Source organism: Cibotium barometz, chromosome 11 (genome assembly GCF_041138505.1).
Source record: "Cibotium barometz isolate CiBa-2024 chromosome 11, ASM4113850v1, whole genome shotgun sequence".
Classification (NCBI taxonomy): domain Eukaryota; kingdom Viridiplantae; phylum Streptophyta; class Polypodiopsida; order Cyatheales; family Cibotiaceae; genus Cibotium; species Cibotium barometz.
Window position 1 is genome coordinate 23,273,784 of NC_141056.1, and position 19,656 is coordinate 23,293,439.

The 19,656-nt window shown below is 39.1% G+C and overlaps 1 protein-coding gene across 2 annotated transcripts; it reads left to right on the plus strand.

Moving 5' to 3' along the window:
• The first annotated feature begins 10,989 nt into the window (after positions 1 to 10,989).
• Positions 10,990 to 12,640, plus strand: LOC147633925 (uncharacterized). Of its 2 annotated transcripts, XM_086804992.1 has the most exons (6): positions 10,991 to 11,212; positions 11,246 to 11,292; positions 11,386 to 11,651; positions 11,735 to 11,856; positions 11,978 to 12,060; positions 12,157 to 12,640. In XM_086804992.1, the coding sequence occupies exons 1-6, from the start codon at positions 11,038 to 11,040 to the stop codon at positions 12,457 to 12,459; spliced, it is 996 nt and encodes a 331-aa protein (XP_086661118.1). In that variant the 5' UTR covers positions 10,991 to 11,037; the 3' UTR covers positions 12,460 to 12,640. The 2 variants fall into 2 exon arrangements, with proteins under 2 accessions (XP_086661117.1, XP_086661118.1); XM_086804991.1 differs by having other exon boundaries at positions 10,990 to 11,292.
• The last annotated feature ends 7,016 nt before the right edge of the window (positions 12,641 to 19,656 follow it).

Genomic DNA, 19,656 nt, shown 5'->3' on the forward strand with positions numbered 1-19,656 from the left:
TTTCCTCTTATACATGTATGTATAGGAAATGTTGATCGACCCATCATAAGACTCAGATGTGGCAAATCTGCTATCTATTATAAAGCAACGATATGGGTAACAAGCTTGGTCTCAGTTTACTCAGACACAAATATGGTCCCATCAAACCTTTTTGCATACGCAAAGTTAACCTTTTACATATTCTATAAGTCTTATTTTAATCTTATATGAAGGCGGCCTTATAATTGGGCCAGTCATCAACGCCATGGGGAAAATCTACCCCTTGACTAGTCGGGGCAGACCATGCCTTTGATAGGCACAAGGCCGAGTGACGTAGGGCCGAGTGGTGTAAGCCCATCACGATATGATTGTGATGAGCCTACACAACCTTCTTCGACTAGGCCCACCCTCGCTCCCTCATGTCCGTCTTCACCCCACCCACGACGACGACGTAGTAGGGAGTTTGGGGAGGCTAGTAGATGTGCTAGCGGGGGGGGAGCAAGCTACTTTTTCTTTGGCAAAAGCAACACTAGGTCTCCCAATGTGTCTCCCCAACAGGGAGGATCTTCATCTACACATCATGAGCCAACTTCCAGGAGACCCATTCCACCACTCGATCCATGCACCCGGCCATACAACGTGGATGTCGATGGTGCCCTCGTGAGATGGATGCACGAGGGAAGCAAGTCATGAACCGCATGCATGTACTTGCAAGCCTGGAGTTCATGAACTCCTTTAAAAGGTGGAAAGCACAAGATGAGCTTTCAAAGCAATACGTCATTGATGTGCTTAAGTTGGAGTTCCCTATTCCACATGCGGGTCTTTGCTTCTACAAGGAGTGGATTTATGAAGAGACGAATCAAGCTTTTGCTCTCTAATAGGAGAGAAAATATCAAGAGAGCAGCAAAGAATAATTTGGAGAAGCCTAGCATTTGTATGCCTGAGGAGTGGAGGCACGCACGCAACTTTGTGAGAAATCATCCATGTGCTTTTCAGCGAGTGCTTCCCAACAATAGAAGCGAGGGGCTTCACACTTCGGCTCAGGAGGAAAGTCTTCCTTCATTTCTCGTTTTTGTAAATACCTATTTTAGTAATCATCAATAAATCTATAATTGGAGCGAAGAACTCATCTATCCCAATTTCCTCTTTCAGTAAGAAAATAAATCGAGCAAGAGACGAAACCTTTTGGACTAAGAGCATCGGTAACTACATTCTCATTCTTAGACCTGTACTTTATCTCAAAGTCAAACTCTTGCAAAGTTTGCATCCATCCTGTTTGACATTAGTGAGATCCTTCTGGGTAAATATCCATTTCAGACTTTTATTGTCTATCATCACTAGAGTGAAGCTCTGTTTAAGTAAGTAATGCCTCCATAATTTCAATGCATGAGTAACATCTAGAATTTCCAGGTCATGAAAGTTATATAATTTCTCTCATGAGGCTTTAACTTTTGAGACTCGTAAGCCACAAGTTAGCCATCTTAAATAAGAATGTCCCCAATTACAAATTCCCACTTACATTGGTAATAACCTCAAAGGGTTTGCTAAACTTTGGCAATTTCAACATAGGGTTAGTTACCAAGGTAACTTTGACCTTGTCCATTTGAAAGGTGCATCCTTCTTGAGAAGTGCTATCAGAGGAGGGGAGACAGTATTAGCGTATCTTTGAATAAATATGCAATACCAACCTGTCAAACCAACAAATCCTTGAACTTCTTTCACAAACTTAAGCTTTGGCTGATCAATATAATAACTCTTATTGCAGCTATATTAGTTGAGATTCTAACCTTTGAAATAATGAATCTTAGATATTCAATATGCAATCAATAAAGAAGGTGCATTAAATTTTTTTTTAAATCAAAGAGTCTTTACTTTATTAGGATCTTGAATACTTTACGAACATGCTTCTCATGTTCGGCATCATTCTTTGAATAAACTAGACTGTGAAAGATCCTACCTCTTGTTGCGAGTGTTCTCGTGTATACACTGCACGTTGTATTCTCTTACATCCTCATGTGCATAGGAATTTATAAATGTGGATGTGCCAATAGGTGCACATGAGTCTAGAAATAATGACCTAGATTTTTTAAAGCTATAGCTTCGAGTAGCTATTTAGTTAAACCTTAAATTTAAAATCTAGTCAAATGTATTCTCTGACATCTTCATGTGCATAGGAATTTATAGATGTGGATGTGCCATTAGGTGCACATGAGTCTATAAACATGGGAATAATAAATCTTGATTTTATTTAAGAATTAATTCATTAAATTTAAATATGCACGAGTGTGAATGCCCTAGATACACACAAATGTGTACATATTACACATAAATTCATTTGTACACATAAATGTGTACAAATGAATTTTGATCAAAGAGAAATGAGAATCTTAAATAAGAAATTTAGAAAATCCCTAACCCTAGAAGAAAGAGAGAGAAAGTTAAGATTAAGATTTTAGAGAGAGAAAGAGGTTCTAGATAGATAAGAAGGCCTTAGAATAATTTACATTGATTAGTAGGATGCTTAGATTTCTAATTAACTTTAGCGTAAAGAAATATAGAAAGAAAAGAATCCATCGAGTAGAATTCTAGAGAGAGAAGGAAGGACCTAGAAGAGAGAAAAAGAAAAGATCCCCCTTGAATAATAGAATTATGACTAAGGTTAAGCCAAGACCAAGGATTAGTTCAAAAAACAAGGGTTGATCTTTAATAGAAAAGTCCACCCTCCCCCCCCACCCCTTGAATAATAGAATTACAACTAAGGTTAAGCCAACACCAAGATTAAAAAACAAGGATTAGTTCAAAAAACAAGGATTGATCTTTAAAAATGTCAAAGACTAAGTCTGATTCTCTCAAGGAAAGGGAAGATTTCTAGAAAGAGAAAAATATGGACAATCCCTTAAGTAAACTCTTTAAGTTGAGAATATTCAATTTAAGGGAAATGGGTGTATCCTTGAAGCAAATGCAAGATGCCTTAAAACAAATAAAGTAAAGGTCTTTTGTTGAAAAGTACGATCACATAATTGAAGACCCATTACTTAAGAAGCATGAAAAGAAACTCTCAAAAAGAGGTAATTCTTAAGATACTTAAGACTGGTTGAAGAATTCTCCATATTCTTAAATTTTTATTATTATTACCTTTTCAATTGGATATAATAGGTTTTGCTAACTATAATTTAAACACAATTTAACTTTTGATAATTATAATATAATTCATCCTCTTATTTTTAAAGAACAAAATTAAGCTCCCAAATTTTCTAGAGAGCATTTATTGCCCCCAAAAATGGACAACTTGAAACAATAAAATATACACAAAAGTAGTAATAACAAAATTATTCATGGAGGAAATTTGCAACTTGTTTTTTCTTTTGATGCATGGCATTAGTGTAGACTTGGGACTTGATAGGTGTAAATTAAGGGAAAGATGCCCATGTTTGCAATTGTGGGTAGTGTATGTGTGTTTATGTTGTCTTATCGGCTTAACTTAAATAAGGGAAAATGTCATGCATGAGGTTTGCAATGTTGTTTGTGTCATTTGAATGAAGCATGTAAGAGAGAATGTCATGCATGAGGTTTGCAATGTTGTTTGTTTGCAATTGAAAAAGCTAACTTAAATACGAGAAAATGTCAGGACTGATAAAATCGGTGGAAGTCACATTGTTATCCCACATAAACCACACCCCCGCACCAGGGTTCGCTTTAGCCTAGAACTTGTTCAACTTCGGGAAAATCCTTCTCAAATTCTTATGAGAAGGAAATAAATCGTGTTTTGTTTCCTCTTATACATGTATGTATAGGAAATGTTGATCGACCCATCATAAGACTTAGATGTGGCAAATCTGCTATCTATTATAAAGCAACGATATGGGCAACAAGCTTGGTCTCAGTTTACTCAGACACAAATATGGTCCCATCAAACCTTTTTGCATACGCAAAGTTAACCTTTTACGTATTCTATAAGTCTTATTTTTAATCTTATATGAAGGCGGCCTTATAATTGGGCCAGTCAACGCCATGGGGAAAATCTACCCCTTGACTAGTCGGGGCAGACCATGCCTTTGATAGGCACAAGGCCGAGTGACGTAGGGCCGAGTGGTGTAAGCCCATCACGATATGATTGTGATGAGCCTACACAACCTTCTTCGACTAGGCCCACCCTCGCTCCCTCATGTCCGTCTTCACCCCACCCACGACGACGACGTAGTAGGGAGTTTGGGGAGGCTAGTAGATGTGCTAGCGGGGGGGGAGCAAGCTACTTTTTCTTTGGCAAAAGCAACACTAGGTCTCCCAATGTGTCTCCCCAACAGGGAGGATCTTCATCTACACATCATGAGCCAACTTCCAGGAGACCCATTCCACCACTCGATCCATGCTCCCGGCCATACAACGTGGATGTCGATGGTGCCCTCGTGAGATGGATGCACGAGGGAAGCAAGTCATGAACCGCATGCATGTACTTGCAAGCCTGGAGTTCATGAACTCCTTTAAAAGGTGGAAAGCACAAGATGAGCTTTCAAAGCAATACGTCATTGATGTGCTTAAGTTGGAGTTCCCTATTCCACATGCGGGTCTTTGCTTCTGCAAGGAGTGGATTTATGAAGAGACGAATCAAGCTTTTGCTCTCTAATAGGAGAGAAAATATCAAGAGAGCAGCAAAGAATAATTTGGAGAAGCCTAGCATTTGTATGCCTGAGGAGTGGAGGCACGCACGCAACTTTGTGAGAAATCATCCATGTGCTTTTCAGCGAGTGCTTCCCAACAATAGAAGCGAGGGGCTTCACACTTCGGCTCAGGAGGAAAGTCTTCCTTCATTTCTCGTTTTTGTAAATACCTATTTTAGTAATCATTTCTTCTCCTCTTTCATTTTGATTTGTACTATATTATTTTCTTTAACTAATTATATATTTTCTTAATTGTCTTTTGTAGAGGGAGGTTGTTGGGTGTGACCCAACAAAGGAGAAGTATGATTATGGATACAGAGCCCCCCCTTCTGCAATTGTGGTTGTGGATGCGTACGTGAGGTGTACACTTGGATGAGTCCGTTTTGGAGACTCAAGCAGATAAGGTAAGTGAGCCTAAACCCTTGTCTTATCTACATCTAATTGTATTTTATTTCCCTTGCTTACCTTGCGCTTGTTGATGGCATATATGTAGGATGAAGGGGAAGAGGAAGAGGAGGATCCTGATAATGAGGATGAAGCGGTGGAAGGAAGTGAAGAGGATGACGAAGACGATGATGATGATGAGCCCCCTGTCCACAATTTGTGGGCCTGGATGCGTATGCGAGAGGCATACACTTGGATGAGTCCATTTTGGAGAATTAAGCAGATGAGGTAGGTGAGCCTAAACCCTTCTCTTATCTACATCTAATTGTATTTTATTACCCTTGCTTACCTTGTGCTTGATGGCATGTATGTAGGATGAAGGGGAAGAGGAAGAGGAGGGTCCTGATTATGAGCATGAAGCGATGGAAGGAAGTGAAGAGGACGATGAAGGCGATGATGATGATCACTCAGAATCCGATGAAGATTCTAGTTAGCCACCTCTTCATTGTGATATATTTTTTATATATATGGCCAAAGGCATGACACTTTGTGAAATAAAATAAATTTTGGGCTCAATTGCATTCTTCACAATCTATGCGTTTCTTATGTTTATGTTTGTGTCATAAAACTATGACTCTATTTTAACAAAAAAAAAAAGAGTTGGGGCAGACTGGAGAGTCCTGTTCAAACTCCCCAGTTTGCACCCGCTCTTTTTTTACTGTGCAATACTTTCGTTTGCTGAGCAGTGCAAATAGCAATGAGATACCATTGTCGAACCCGTGCGCAACGAAAATAGCAACATTTTTACCAACGAGAATAGCCCGACATCTGTCTACCCTTCTAGTTATAAAAATACTATTATTTTCACTGCTACACCCTCATTCTGTTGTATTGCAAAATCCCATGATTTTGTGCTCAATTTAGCAATTTATTTTTCAAATTTCTTGAAAAAGAGTGCAAAGTTAAATAAAAATTAAAAAAATTGACCAAACAAACTTGAAATTGCAAGGATTAAGAGTATCAAGAAGTGATTAGAAACATGAGAAACATGAAATGGATGCAAAAGACAACAAAACACATGATTTTGGGAGATTTTTTGTTAATCGAATCATTTCTTAAAATTCTCGTTAATAACCCAAATCAAGCATGCAAGCAATGCAAGGATGCTTGGCGTAAGAGATTGGTGTCCTGGCAACAGAACCATTTATGTCGGGACTTTTGGCCACTCAATGGGACTCTTCTCTCATGCCTCCAGGAGCCTAGACTCCAACCCAAACCCAAACCCAATATGCAATGAGAAACATGCAATGCATTAGCGAGAAAACTCTCACTTACCTCTACTCATTTTCTTGAATTGGGGACTCTTCGTGGTAGCTACGTCAATGGAAGCATGCCGAAGTAGTTCAACAAAGCCGCCACCACCACACCTCAAGTGTAGCCGCCACTCTCTCTCACTCCTTCCCTCACACACACACACTCACAAAAGCATTGAAGGCAAGAGATAGACAAGGTTTGAGAGAAGAATAGATCACTATCTTCACTTGAGAGCATACAAGAGTGCATGCAAGAATGCATACATGAATGAGGATTTAGAGTTACACTTTGACCTTTATACTTGGCTCATAGTGTTCACACTTGGCCGGCCAATGTTAAAAATGAGGTCCTAGTGCATCCAAGCCTGCCTACACTATTGTAAACACCTTGTCTTGCTAATAACTCTAGCCTTATTATCCCATGGCACACCTTTCATATACAAGCAATGATCGCACATGTAAAATAATCCATTACAAGAGAAATATGAAATTTTCTAGTGCCTAGGCCAATCAAAATATGTGGTGGCCGACCGCAGTGTCGTAGAAGTCTTCGATAGAGTCTTCAACTGCACTTAGCCAATGATACACCTGGGGTATGGAAGATTACAGAAGGAACCTCTATAACAAAGGAAGAGCACACAACCCTATTGGCTATTGGATTTTCTTTAGTAATGCAAGTGTAGGTTTAATAAAGCCATCAAGCTAGAGAGCTTGTAACACAATAGCATCCAGCCATGTACGACTTGCAAGGAATGGAAATTTGGTAAGGTAGCGATCAAAACTTAAGAAAGGTTTTCATGAAAGGATTCAAAGATCTAAAGAATTGCAAGGTGAGGTTGTTAGGCAGAACATTATGATACCCAATGAGGTGCATGTCTTTTACTTGCACACTACAAGATCGATATAGAGAAGGGATATCCTCTGTTACAATTGCCAAGCTCCCTCGATGGCCATTTCTAGATTTTAGTCAAAGAAGAGATTCCAAATAGGGAGTCTATATGCCATGCAAACACATTTACTTTGTTTCATTATGGTCCTGGGTTTGAGTGATAAGGTACTTGAGTTTATGCACCAAGTAGCTGCGACAAAAGTTAAGTTGTTCCAAGCTTTGAATGGCAGGAGGAAGCATTCTATGGTGGATTAGGAAAAAATTTACACCTTCCATGTTGGGCGGTGTAGCAATTTTATTGCCATTAAGATATGTATGGTAGCTTCATTTTGGGTAAATATTGATATTTGCTAATGTCGAGATGCTTCATTTTTGGGAACTACTTTTGTAAGAAATACAGGCTTACTAGAAGAACCAATGCTATTGTGTTTAGAAGTGATCCCATATGCATATGTGTTATTACTATGGTTTGTCATCTATTTCATTCTATTTCATTGAAAGAGGGAATACTACGAATTAAGTTGAACCATTGTAATAAATGTTTAAGCAAATTAAGACATGTTTGGTGTGTAGATTTCATGGCTTGAATAGTGCTACCTTCTTGCACATGCTCACATGTTTTTTGTAAAAAAGAATTTATAAAAAATTATATATTTTTTGAAACTAAATTATAAAGTATTAAAATATTAATATGATATTGGTTTATTAACATTCAATTTTTTATTTATAGGGTTATCAAAGGCACAAGTACAAAAATAGTTGTTCAGTTCAAAAAGTACATTTTCAATGGGAGTTGCTCGATTTTATCTCTCGCTCGATTTCAGTTACTTGGTCTTTGGTTTTCCTCCCATGAACTTCGGCTAGGACCCTTCTTTTGAAATCACCTCTTTGAGGAACACACACGTGATTGTTAAAATATAAACAACCGTATTTAATCTTATATCCCTGAACTTTTCTTAACTCTTGAGGAGTCTTGCTCTCATCAATAAATCTATAATTGGAGCGAAGAACTCATCTGTCCCAATTTCCTCTTTCAGTAAGAAAATAAACCGAGCAAGAGACGAAACCTTTTGGACTAAGAGCATCGGTAACTACATTCTCATTCTTAGACCTGTACTTTATCTCAAAGTCAAACTCTTGCAAAGTTTGCATCCATCCTGTTTGACATTAGTGAGATCCTTCTGGGTAAATATCCATTTCAGACTTTTATTGTCTATCATCACTAGAGTGAAGCTCTGTTTAAGTAAGTAATGCCTCCATAATTTCAATGCATGAGTAACATCTAGAATTTCCAGGTCATGAAAATTATATAATTTCTCTCATGAGGCTTTAACTATTGAGACTCGTAAGCCACAAGTTAGCCATCTTAAATAAGAATGTCCCCAATTACAAATTCCCACTTACATTGGTAATAACCTCAAAGGGTTTGCTAAACTTTGGCAATTTCAACATAGGGTTAGTTACCAAGGTAACTTTGACCTTGTCCATTTGAAAGGTGCATCCTTCTTGAGAAGTGCTATCAGAGGAGGGGAGACAGTATTAGCGTATCTTTGAATAAATATGCAATACCAACCTGTCAAACCAACAAATCCTTGAACTTCTTTCACAAACTTAAGCTTTGGCTGATCAATATAATAACTCTTATTGCAGCTATATTAGTTGAGATTCTAACCTTTGAAATAATGAATCTTAGATATTCAATATGCAATCAATAAAGAAGGTGCATTAAATTTTTTTTTAAATCAAAGAGTCTTTACTTTATTAGGATCTTGAATACTTTACGAACATGCTTCTCATGTTCGGCATCATTCTTTGAATAAACTAGACTGTGAAAGATCCTACCTCTTGTTGCGAGTGTTCTCGTGTATACACTGCACGTTGTATTCTCTTACATCCTCATGTGCATAGGAATTTATAAATGTGGATGTGCCAATAGGTGCACATGAGTCTAGAAATAATGACCTAGATTTTTTAAAGCTATAGCTTCGAGTAGCTATTTAGTTAAACCTTAAATTTAAAATCTAGTCAAATGTATTCTCTGACATCTTCATGTGCATAGGAATTTATAGATGTGGATGTGCCATTAGGTGCACATGAGTCTATAAACATGGGAATAATAAATCTTGATTTTATTTAAGAATTAATTCATTAAATTTAAATATGCACGAGTGTGAATGCCCTAGATACACACAAATGTGCACATATTACACATAAATTCATTTGTACACATAAATGTGTACAAATGAATTTTGATCAAAGAGAAATGAGAATCTTAAATAAGAAATTTAGAAAATCCCTAACCCTAGAAGAAAGAGAGAGAAAGTTAAGATTAAGATTTTAGAGAGAGAAAGAGGTTCTAGATAGATAAGAAGGCCTTAGAATAATTTACATTGATTAGTAGGATGCTTAGATTTCTAATTAACTTTAGCGTAAAGAAATATAGAAAGAAAAGAATCCATCGAGTAGAATTCTAGAGAGAGAAGGAAGGACCTAGAAGAGAGAAAAAGAAAAGATCCCCCTTGAATAATAGAATTATGACTAAGGTTAAGCCAAGACCAAGGATTAGTTCAAAAAACAAGGGTTGATCTTTAATAGAAAAGTCCACCCTCCCCCCCCACCCCTTGAATAATAGAATTACAACTAAGGTTAAGCCAACACCAAGATTAAAAAACAAGGATTAGTTCAAAAAACAAGGATTGATCTTTAAAAATGTCAAAGACTAAGTCTGATTCTCTCAAGGAAAGGGAAGATTTCTAGAAAGAGAAAAATATGGACAATCCCTTAAGTAAACTCTTTAAGTTGAGAATATTCAATTTAAGGGAAATGGGTGTATCCTTGAAGCAAATGCAAGATGCCTTAAAACAAATAAAGTAAAGGTCTTTTGTTGAAAAGTACGATCACATAATTGAAGACCCATTACTTAAGAAGCATGAAAAGAAACTCTCAAAAAGAGGTAATTCTTAAGATACTTAAGACTGGTTGAAGAATTCTCCATATTCTTAAATTTTTATTATTATTACCTTTTCAATTGGATATAATAGGTTTTGCTAACTATAATTTAAACACAATTTAACTTTTGATAATTATAATATAATTCATCCTCTTATTTTTAAAGAACAAAATTAAGCTCCCAAATTTTCTAGAGAGCATTTATTGCCCCCAAAAATGGACAACTTGAAACAATAAAATATACACAAAAGTAGTAATAACAAAATTATTCATGGAGGAAATTTGCAACTTGTTTTTTCTTTTGATGCACGGCATTAGTGTAGACTTGGGACTTGATAGGTGTAAATTAAGGGAAAGATGCCCATGTTTGCAATTGTGGGTAGTGTATGTGTGTTTATGTTGTCTTATCGGCTTAACTTAAATAAGGGAAAATGTCATGCATGAGGTTTGCAATGTTGTTTGTGTCATTTGAATGAAGCATGTAAGAGAGAATGTCATGCATGAGGTTTGCAATGTTGTTTGTTTGCAATTGAAAAAGCTAACTTAAATACGAGAAAATGTTAGGACTGATAAAATCGGTGGAAGTCACATTGTTATCCCACATAAACCACACCCCCGCACCAGGGTTCGCTTTAGCCTAGAACTTGTTCAACTTCGGGAAAATCCTTCTCAAATTCTTATGAGAAGGAAATAAAACCCTTTCAAATTTTACAAGTTTTAGTTATATTTTCTAAGTTCACATAGAAAGTACCATCTCAAAAATAGCAATTTCCTTCTCATTTAGTGGTGAAAAGGATTTAGTTCCTTTTCCCTAAAATTGTTTTCCAGACCTGCCCCGCACACACACAGAGTAATAGCTAGATCAATGGCGCGATCAATTACACAAATAAAGTCTGGCGAGCCCCACGAAGCCCTTGAGCGCCGCTGTCAGCCCAGTAAACCTATCGCTAGCCCCGAATGCGTGGTAGTACGCATGACAGTCCGTCCTGTCAACCCCATAGATCTCCTTACGATCAGAACCGGCCAGCTCCTCAAGATTACCCATCCCCCGGTTATCGGAAGCGAGGGTTTTCCCCATCCCCCGGTTATCGGAAGCGAGGGTTTTGGCATTGTCGAGGAGGTAGTGTATGCTCCTGCATTGATTAAAAGTCTGTAATATTGATATTTAATTAGCCTACAGCGTATTCTTTATCTGATGGATGATGGGCTGCAGGTTGGAGAGGGTGTGTGTAAGTTCCGTCCCGGCCAGAGGGTTATACCGCTTCTATGGGTGGAGTATCGTCGAAATGGGCAAGGTTCATGGCAAGACTATGTTGAATTGAAGGAAGAGCAGGTTGTAGCGGTTCCCGACAGTGTGAGCGACGAAGCGGCTGCCCAATTCGTGATCAACCCATGGACTGTGTATGGCATGCTGGATGACCACGCCGTTCCCAAAGGAGAGTATCTTCTGCAGACAGCTGCAGCCTCCGTCCTTGGAAGGTCTCTCTCTCTCTCTCTCTCTCTCTCTCTCTCATCAATACACGTACTAATTAATGCTTCTTGATCCGTATTGACAAACTCAGACAGCTCATCCAGCTCGCCAAGTATTGGGGTATCAAGACCATCAACGTCGTACGGCGGGATGCGTGGAAAGACGAGCTCAAGGCTCTGGGAGCAGACGAAGTCATCAACTCGGAAACCGAAGGTCTGATTTGATTAGCTGCATATAAGCACACAATTTGAGCAATAATTCGCCTAAGTTCGTATCGATTGTTTAGCTTAGAAAACCCTAAACATGCTGATAATTAGCGTTTCCACTCGTGCAGACGTAGTTGAGAGGGTGAAAGAAATCACAGGGGGCAAATTGGCATATGCTGCTGTAGATGCTGTCGGGGGTGTTCTCACAAAAGTAAGCTGTCGGTTGATGGATAATTGGTTGGCATTTGTTGCTGAAAACTGTAGGAATTGAGCTACCTAACCCTAGTGTGTATATTACCACTTCTAGACTGTGGCAGCCACTGTAAGAGACGGTGGCAAGGTGTTCCTATACGGGTTCCTATCTGGGTGGGACATCACGGTGAGCGCGGTGGACCTGATGAGGGGTGTTCAGTTGAGCTGTTGGCTGCTTCCCAACTACGTCTCCACAGCTGCCAAGCAAGCCCATGTTGCAGGCGAGGTGATGAAACTGTTTGAGGGGAAGGTTATCACACCCCTCTCTGGGAAGAGGTTCCCCTTGGAGGACTTCCTCGCAGCCATCGAAGAATCCGAGAAACAAAGCCGAGGTGGAAAGGTTCTGCTTGTTAGCTAGGAAGGGCCCTCTTACATGATCAGAGTCTTTACATAGCGTTTACACCATACTCACTCAGGATTTGGACAAACCTCGTTATAAGAATGTCTCATATAATACATGTATTATGGAGAAAAATAAAGTTTTTTTTAAATGCATAAAGAGAGTTGTATTGACACTTCAAAGAGAGAAGATTACATCATCATGCCCTGTACATGATTGGGCTAATGTTTCTCCGACCTACCTCCTAAGTAGACTACCTACTATAGCTTTCTGATTAGGACTACTGTTTGTCTCAACCAGCTTGCAAGCTTCTATCAGAAGTGCCTGCACCCTGAACTTGGAATTGACCTGCCTCCATTCTTTCCCTTGAAAAAGCACTTTATTCCTTGCATCCCAAATTGTTCTGATCATCATTGCTCTTAGAGTGTCCCATACAAACTTTAATGCAGGGTTCATTCTTCCTTTCACTCCCAACAGCCCGTCTCCAAGTTATCTTATCTTGTATGTTGGCAGACTTTAACAAATTCTCCACAGCTTTCCATGCGTCTTGTGCACTCTGGCATTCCCATAGTACATGATAACAGCTTTCCACCTTGGTTCTGCATTTTTGGCAATAATCATTTACACCAAAGATTTTTCCAAATAGATCCTTTGTGAGAAATTTTTGATGCAAGGTCCTCCACAATATCATATTCAATTTGGTAGATGGGGTAGCTTTCCATACTTGTCTTGTTAGTTTTTTTTGTAGGTCATGAGGTCTAATCTCATACCTCTTCTGTTCCATTTTACCGTAATTTTCTCCACCCACTTGCGTAGTTAGTTTTTTGCAGGTCTTGAGGTCTAATCTCATACCTCTTTTGTTCCATTTTACCTTAATTTTCTCCACCCACTTTGGGTTGCTTAATCTCACTTTGTGTTTACACATGTCGAGCCTTATATGTGCTATAGTCCAGTCCTTAAGTCTGGCTTCTCTTTGAGCTGTAGGGGCTATAGGCCAGCTGTCCTTAACCTTACCAGGGTACTGACCAAAAATTGCTTTTCTTTTGCATTAAGTCTCACATCCTGTTGAATTTCTTGATTGGTGATCCAATTCAATTTTTTTTGTGATTCCATACATTTGCCCAAGTCTTATATCCCTTTTCAGATAACCTGTGAGCCATTCTTCTATTCAACGCTATGGGGGCCACGTGATCCTCAAACGGGTCTCCTAGGATCCACATACTGTAAGAAAGAGAACCATCCCCTCTACACTTCCCTTGCCACATAGCTTTGCTCAGAACTTCTCTCCATGATTGCAGCAGCCTGTTAGCCATCATAAAGCCATTGATGTTAACGTTTCTCCTAGACATTAGCTTGTCTGTCCAATTAGCATTATTCCAAACCTTCTTGGTCACAGTAGCTTCCTGTATGCACTACCTTATTAATTTTGCCCAAGGCTGGTCCCCCTCCAACTTTGCAATCCGTTTTGTTGTCAATTCTTGTGCCTTATTTGAAACACTAGGTATGCCCCATCCTCCTTGCTGCTTAGGGGAACAAATCTGATCCCATGAAACTATGTTCCATGATTCTCTTTGAGCAAAGGTCTACAAGAATTGCTTCACGTGTTTCTCCATCTTAGACCAACTTCTCTTAGCAAAGGGGAAAACAACAGCAATGTAAACTGGCATTGCTGCAATACTGTGCTTTAGCACAAAAAGTCTTCCAGCCAGCTAGATGAATCCTCTTGGCCATTTTATGCAAAAGCCTTTCCATCATCCATTCAAATGCCTGCTTGGCTGTAATTTCCAATCCTATTGGGCACCCAAGGTATCTTATAATGTTGCCTGGACCTACATCTTTTAGCCCCATCTCCCTCAAGAATGTGGGGGATTCCTTTAATTTGAGCATTAAACACTCAGTTTTATGATCACTTATGATTGACCCAGATACCTCTGCAAAATTGTCATAAGCTTTCCTCAAAGTTTTTACATTTTCTTCATCTGCCTCTAACAAAGTTTGTATCATCATCAGCAAACATTTGTGAGTAAAAGTCAGAACCATCTGGCATTTTAAGGCTTTTGACAACTCTCCTTTGAGTCAAGTTGTCAATATATCTGAGCAAAGGATCAATAGCAAGTGCAAACAAGAGAGGGGCAATTGGACAGCCCTGTCTAATTTAGACCTTCTAGCATATGCATTCTTGAATAGAGTTTCAATCATTTTACAGAAGGCATCACCAAACCCAGCTTTGTGGAGCATAGCCAAAACATAATCCCACCTTATTCTGTCATAAGCCTTATCAAGGTCCATGTTTATCATCAAATAGTCCTCTTCTTGAGCAGCAGCCCACTCCACAGCCAGAAGTACATTCAATATAGCCTCATGAATACATCCACAATTTACGAAGCCATACTGTAATGGGTGGACTACTTTAGAGACAATAAATTTAATTCTGTTAGCTAATGCCTTTGCCATGACTTTGTAAGCCGAGTTCAACATTGTTAACGGTCTGTAATCCTTTGGTTCAATTCTATGGGAGTTCTTGGGAACCAGCTTTATAACACTTGGGTTCAAATCTGCTGGCATGTTCCTTGTTTTCCTAATCTCATTTAAGAGATTGCACAAGTCCTCTCCGCATACATTCCACAGCTTTTTATACACCTCAATTGGGAGACCATCTGGGCCAGGGGCCTTTTCTTTCTTCATCTTCATGACTACACTTTCAATTTCTTCCATAGTGAAGGGCCTGCCAAGCTGCATCCTTTGGAAATTAGAGATAGATGATTCCATCATATTCAAAAATTGCCCAACCTTCTCAGCATACTGTCCATCCTATTATGGAGACTTCCCCACGATTCCAGACAAATGGTCAATGAGAACCTTCTCAATGTCATGATCATCTGTAGCCATACTCCCATCAAGCCTCTTTATGCATCTGATAAGGTCACAATCCTTCTTTACCCTAACAGCCTTGAAGAAAGTAAAGTTGGGGCTGTCTCCAACCTTTAACAAGTAGAGCGTAGATTGGACCCTAGCAGATTTAGCTTTACTCATTCTCTTCTGCTTCTTTCGGAAATTCTTAAGTTCTGGTAAGCAACCACTGTGCAATTTCATCCTCTTTATGTTCACTACACATACCAATCATGATCTCCATGAATCTAGTAGCCGTTTTCTCATCCTTCCTTCTCTTAGCTGCTTTCCTCTTCCCATACCTCTTAGCCTCTTCGACCAATGCTTGGGTGCATGCAGCCCATACTTTTAATGGATTAGAATCCCTCTGCTTAGCTTCTGTCCAGATTCTTCTCAAAATTGCACACCATACTTTATCTTTTAAATGACTAATATTAAACTTGTTAACCCTCCTTCTTTGTCTTACTCTAACCCCCAACATTATAGGAAAATGATCACCTTCCATTTATGCATCCATGTCTTCCATGCACCAGCTTCAGAGGAACTCATGATTCCTGTGAAAGTAGAGGCATCCTCACTTTTTTCTATGCAGTTCCAACTCAGTTCCAATCACCAATGAAGACAGTTGGTTCTTCCCAATCCATGCTAGCTAACTTCCCCCATAGCATACATCTCTATTGCTCTCTATTAGGAGCATATACATTACAAATCCTCAAGCAACTTTGCTTTATGCATACTTTAACTGCTATACCTGAACCTCTGATTGGAGAATTGCACAGAACCTTGTATCCATGACAGTTAAACCTCTCATGTCCCAGCTTCACCTCTTGAACAACGTCAATGTCTAACCTTTCCTTTTTGGCCTAGTGCCTGACAAGCTGATGTCTCTCAATGTTGCATAACCCCCTGATATTCCAAGAGGCTATTCTCAAACTTCTAGAGAACTCAGTCATTAGAATGATCATCAATATCAAACACATCTCCCTCTCCCTTCTCTTGCAAAATAACAAAGTTTGCTTTCCTTCTTGCTTCCTTTTTGAGATTGGGTTTAAAATTACCTCTGTTTGCATTCTCTCTAAGTACGCTTGCAAATGTTTCCTTTCTCTGCTGATGTTTTCCTTTTGACTGTACCTCCTTCCAAATCTCTCCTCTTGCTTCAGAACTTGTGCTGCCCTTTGGCATTGCTTCTTCTTGAATGTGCCCACTGTTTTCCTTATGCTCCTCAACTACCGTGCTCTTTCTGAGGGCCCTCTACCTCGGGAGAATCATTGATGACTTGAGGTATAACCTCATCCAATTCTCCTCCATGAATCTAGTAGCCGTTTTCTCATCCTTCCTTCTCTTAGCTGCTTTCCTCTTCCCATACCTCTTAGCCTCTTCGACCAATGCTTGGGTGCATGCAGCCCATACTTTTAATGGATTAGAATCCCTCTGCTTAGCTTCTGTCCAGATTCTTCTCAAAATTGCACACCATACTTTATCTTTTAAATGACTAATATTAAACTTGTTAACCCTCCTCCTTTGTCTTACTCTAACCCCCAACATTATAGGAAAATGATCACCTTCCATTTATGCATCCATGTCTTCCATGCACCACAGCTTCAGAGGAACTCATGATTCCTGTGAAAGTAGAGGCATCCTCACTTTTTTCTATGCAGTTCCAACTCAGTTCCAATCACCAATGAAGACAGTTGGTTCTTCCCAATCCATGCTAGCTAACTTCCCCCATAGCATACATCTCTATTGCTCTCTATTAGGAGCATATACATTACAAATCCTCAAGCAACTTTGCTTTATGCATACTTTAACTGCTATACCTGAACCTCTGATTGGAGAATTGCACAGAATCTTGTATCCATGACAGTTAAACCTCTCATGTCCCAGCTTCACCTCTTGAACAACGTCAATGTCTAACCTTTCCTTTTTGGCCTAGTGCCTGACAAGCTGATGTCTCTCAATGTTGCATAACCCCCTGATATTCCAAGAGGCTATTCTCAAACTTCTAGAGAACTCAGTCATTAGAATGATCATCAATATCAAACACATCTCCCTCTCCCTTCTCTTGCAAAATAACAAAGTTTGCTTTCCTTCTTGCTTCCTTTTTGAGATTGGGTTTAAAATTACCTCTGTTTGCATTCTCTCTAAGTACGCTTGCACATGTTTCCTTTCTCTGCTGATGTTTTCCTTTTGACTGTACCTCCTTCCAAATCTCTCCTCTTGCTTCAGAACTTGTGCTGCCCTTTGGCATTGCTTCTTCTTGAATGTGCCCACTGTTTTCCTTATGCTCCTCAACTACCGTGCTCTTTCTGAGGGCCCTCTACCTCGGGAGAATCATTGATGACTTGAGGTATAACCTCATCCAATTCTCTACTACTTCCCATTGCATCTTCTCTCCCCTTGTGTCATTAGGGCAATCCCTGGCATAATGCCCCAATTTCTTGCGTTTAAAGCAAGCATCAGGGAAAGGGCTGAAATCCACATTGATGTAAACATTTTGACCTTACAAACCAACCTCCATAAACTCTGGAGTAGGTATCATCCTATCCCAAAGGATACATGCTTTTCTTTCTCCTCTACCTTCATGTATATGAACTTTGGGCACGTAGAGCACTCTCCCCAGCATATGAGCCAAATCCTTAACTTGTTCCCACATGAAATAGGGTAAATTAGGGAAGGAGACCCAAATGGGACATTGGTACATGAGGACTTCATCAGGGTTAAAAGAAGGATGCCAAGGGAGGGTGTATACAACATTCCCTTTATAGCCAGCCACAGATTGAACCAACATCTCCCTCTGTGCATCATTTTCCACCATAACCTGATAAAATCCTTTACTTTCCAATGATATCCGACCAGCCTAACCTTGTTAGCGTACATCTCTGTGAACCATCTGTAGAATTCCTCATCTGAAGGGGGTTTCTCCATGAAGTACAGATAAGCACCACAAGAGAGAGGTCCATGCAGTTCCACCATAGCTTTAGGCATGGATATTTCTTTGGCAGTCTTAACACCTTTGCAGACTCAACAGCTTTACCATGGTTCTTGCCCATTTCCTTAACAATATCTGCTTGCAAGCTTAATTGCCTCCAGAGCCTCTTGCATAACAGAGTCTGCGTAAGATGTTTTAGGTCCTATGTCCATATGTTATGCACAATCGACAAAAGATCTCTTTTTCCTAGGCCTCAGGCCATCCTTGTCAGGAAACTCACCCTCCAGTCTCACTGTACCGTACCAATAACATGCACAGTCTTCCTCTCTCTTTTAAACCTCGCTCTTCGAGGGCTGCTACTGCTTGTTTTGGCAACTTTGACAAGTGCCTAGTCCAGGCTCTCTCTCTCTCTCTCTCTTTTTTCGAAAAATAAAGTTTATCTCAATGTTTCTGATAGTGCTATGGTGTTCTCTAAGTTTCATTTGAAACATCCCTTGGGCTATAATTTATCCAAGATAGGAAAATGTATGAGTCATGCTATTTGCAAGAATATAGTGGGGGGTTTTGCGCTTTTTTTTTTGGTGGTGGTCAACCTATATCAATCATGGTCGTTAGTTTCTTCTCCCATTTATTTATCAAAAGGTACACATTTGTTTGAATATTTATATTTTCCTTGAATATTGCAAGTGCTTTGTTCATGTTATTCTTGATAGATTGTCTCGTGTAATATTACAAGTGCTTTGTTCATGTTGTTATTGATTGACTATCTATACCATAAAAAAGGAGCAGAACTATCTTTATGCTCTGTATATGCCATAAAACAACTAAGATTGTGCATTATGGTCATGTTAAAACATATCTATTTATTCTACAGAAGGATCTTTGCCCTTATTAAATGCCATAAAATAATCAAAATTGTGTATTATGTTAGGTGGTCACATTAAAACATAGCTACTTATTTTGGAGAAGGAAATAAGCAGAAGGTTACGATTGTTGAAGGGAAAAACATATTTTGTAAATTGCTAAACAAAAAAAAGACCCTCCTCCCCCGAATCTAGTTAGACCTAGGCCTTATAAGGCCTACGAGCGGTATTATGAAGGTATATTCTTTTTCCAAACCAAAAGCCAAGTGTGGAGGTATTTTTTCCATAATATTCTCTTTTAAAGGTCATGGCATGATGTCATTTCCAAATTAATTTGTAACTAGTTTATCCCTCTTCAAATTGGATTACACCCTACCAAGGAAAATGAATGAAACTTTTAAAAATAGATGCTATTATTCCTCTTCAAATAGGATTACACCCTACCAGGAAAAGATTATCCCCTTTCAAATTGGTAGAGTACACCCTACCAAGCAAAAGGAATTCAACTTAGAAAAATAGATGCGTTTTTTAAAG

Coding starts and splice junctions, on each gene's coding strand:
- LOC147633925 (XM_086804991.1), top strand. CDS start 11,038: ATGGCGCGATCAATTACACAAATAAAGTCTGGCGAGCCCCACGAAGCC. Junction 11,652..11,734: donor GCAGCCTCCGTCCTTGGAAG/GTCTCTCTCTCT, acceptor TGACAAACTCAG/ACAGCTCATCCAGCTCGCCA. Junction 12,061..12,156: donor TCGGGGGTGTTCTCACAAAA/GTAAGCTGTCGG, acceptor TACCACTTCTAG/ACTGTGGCAGCCACTGTAAG.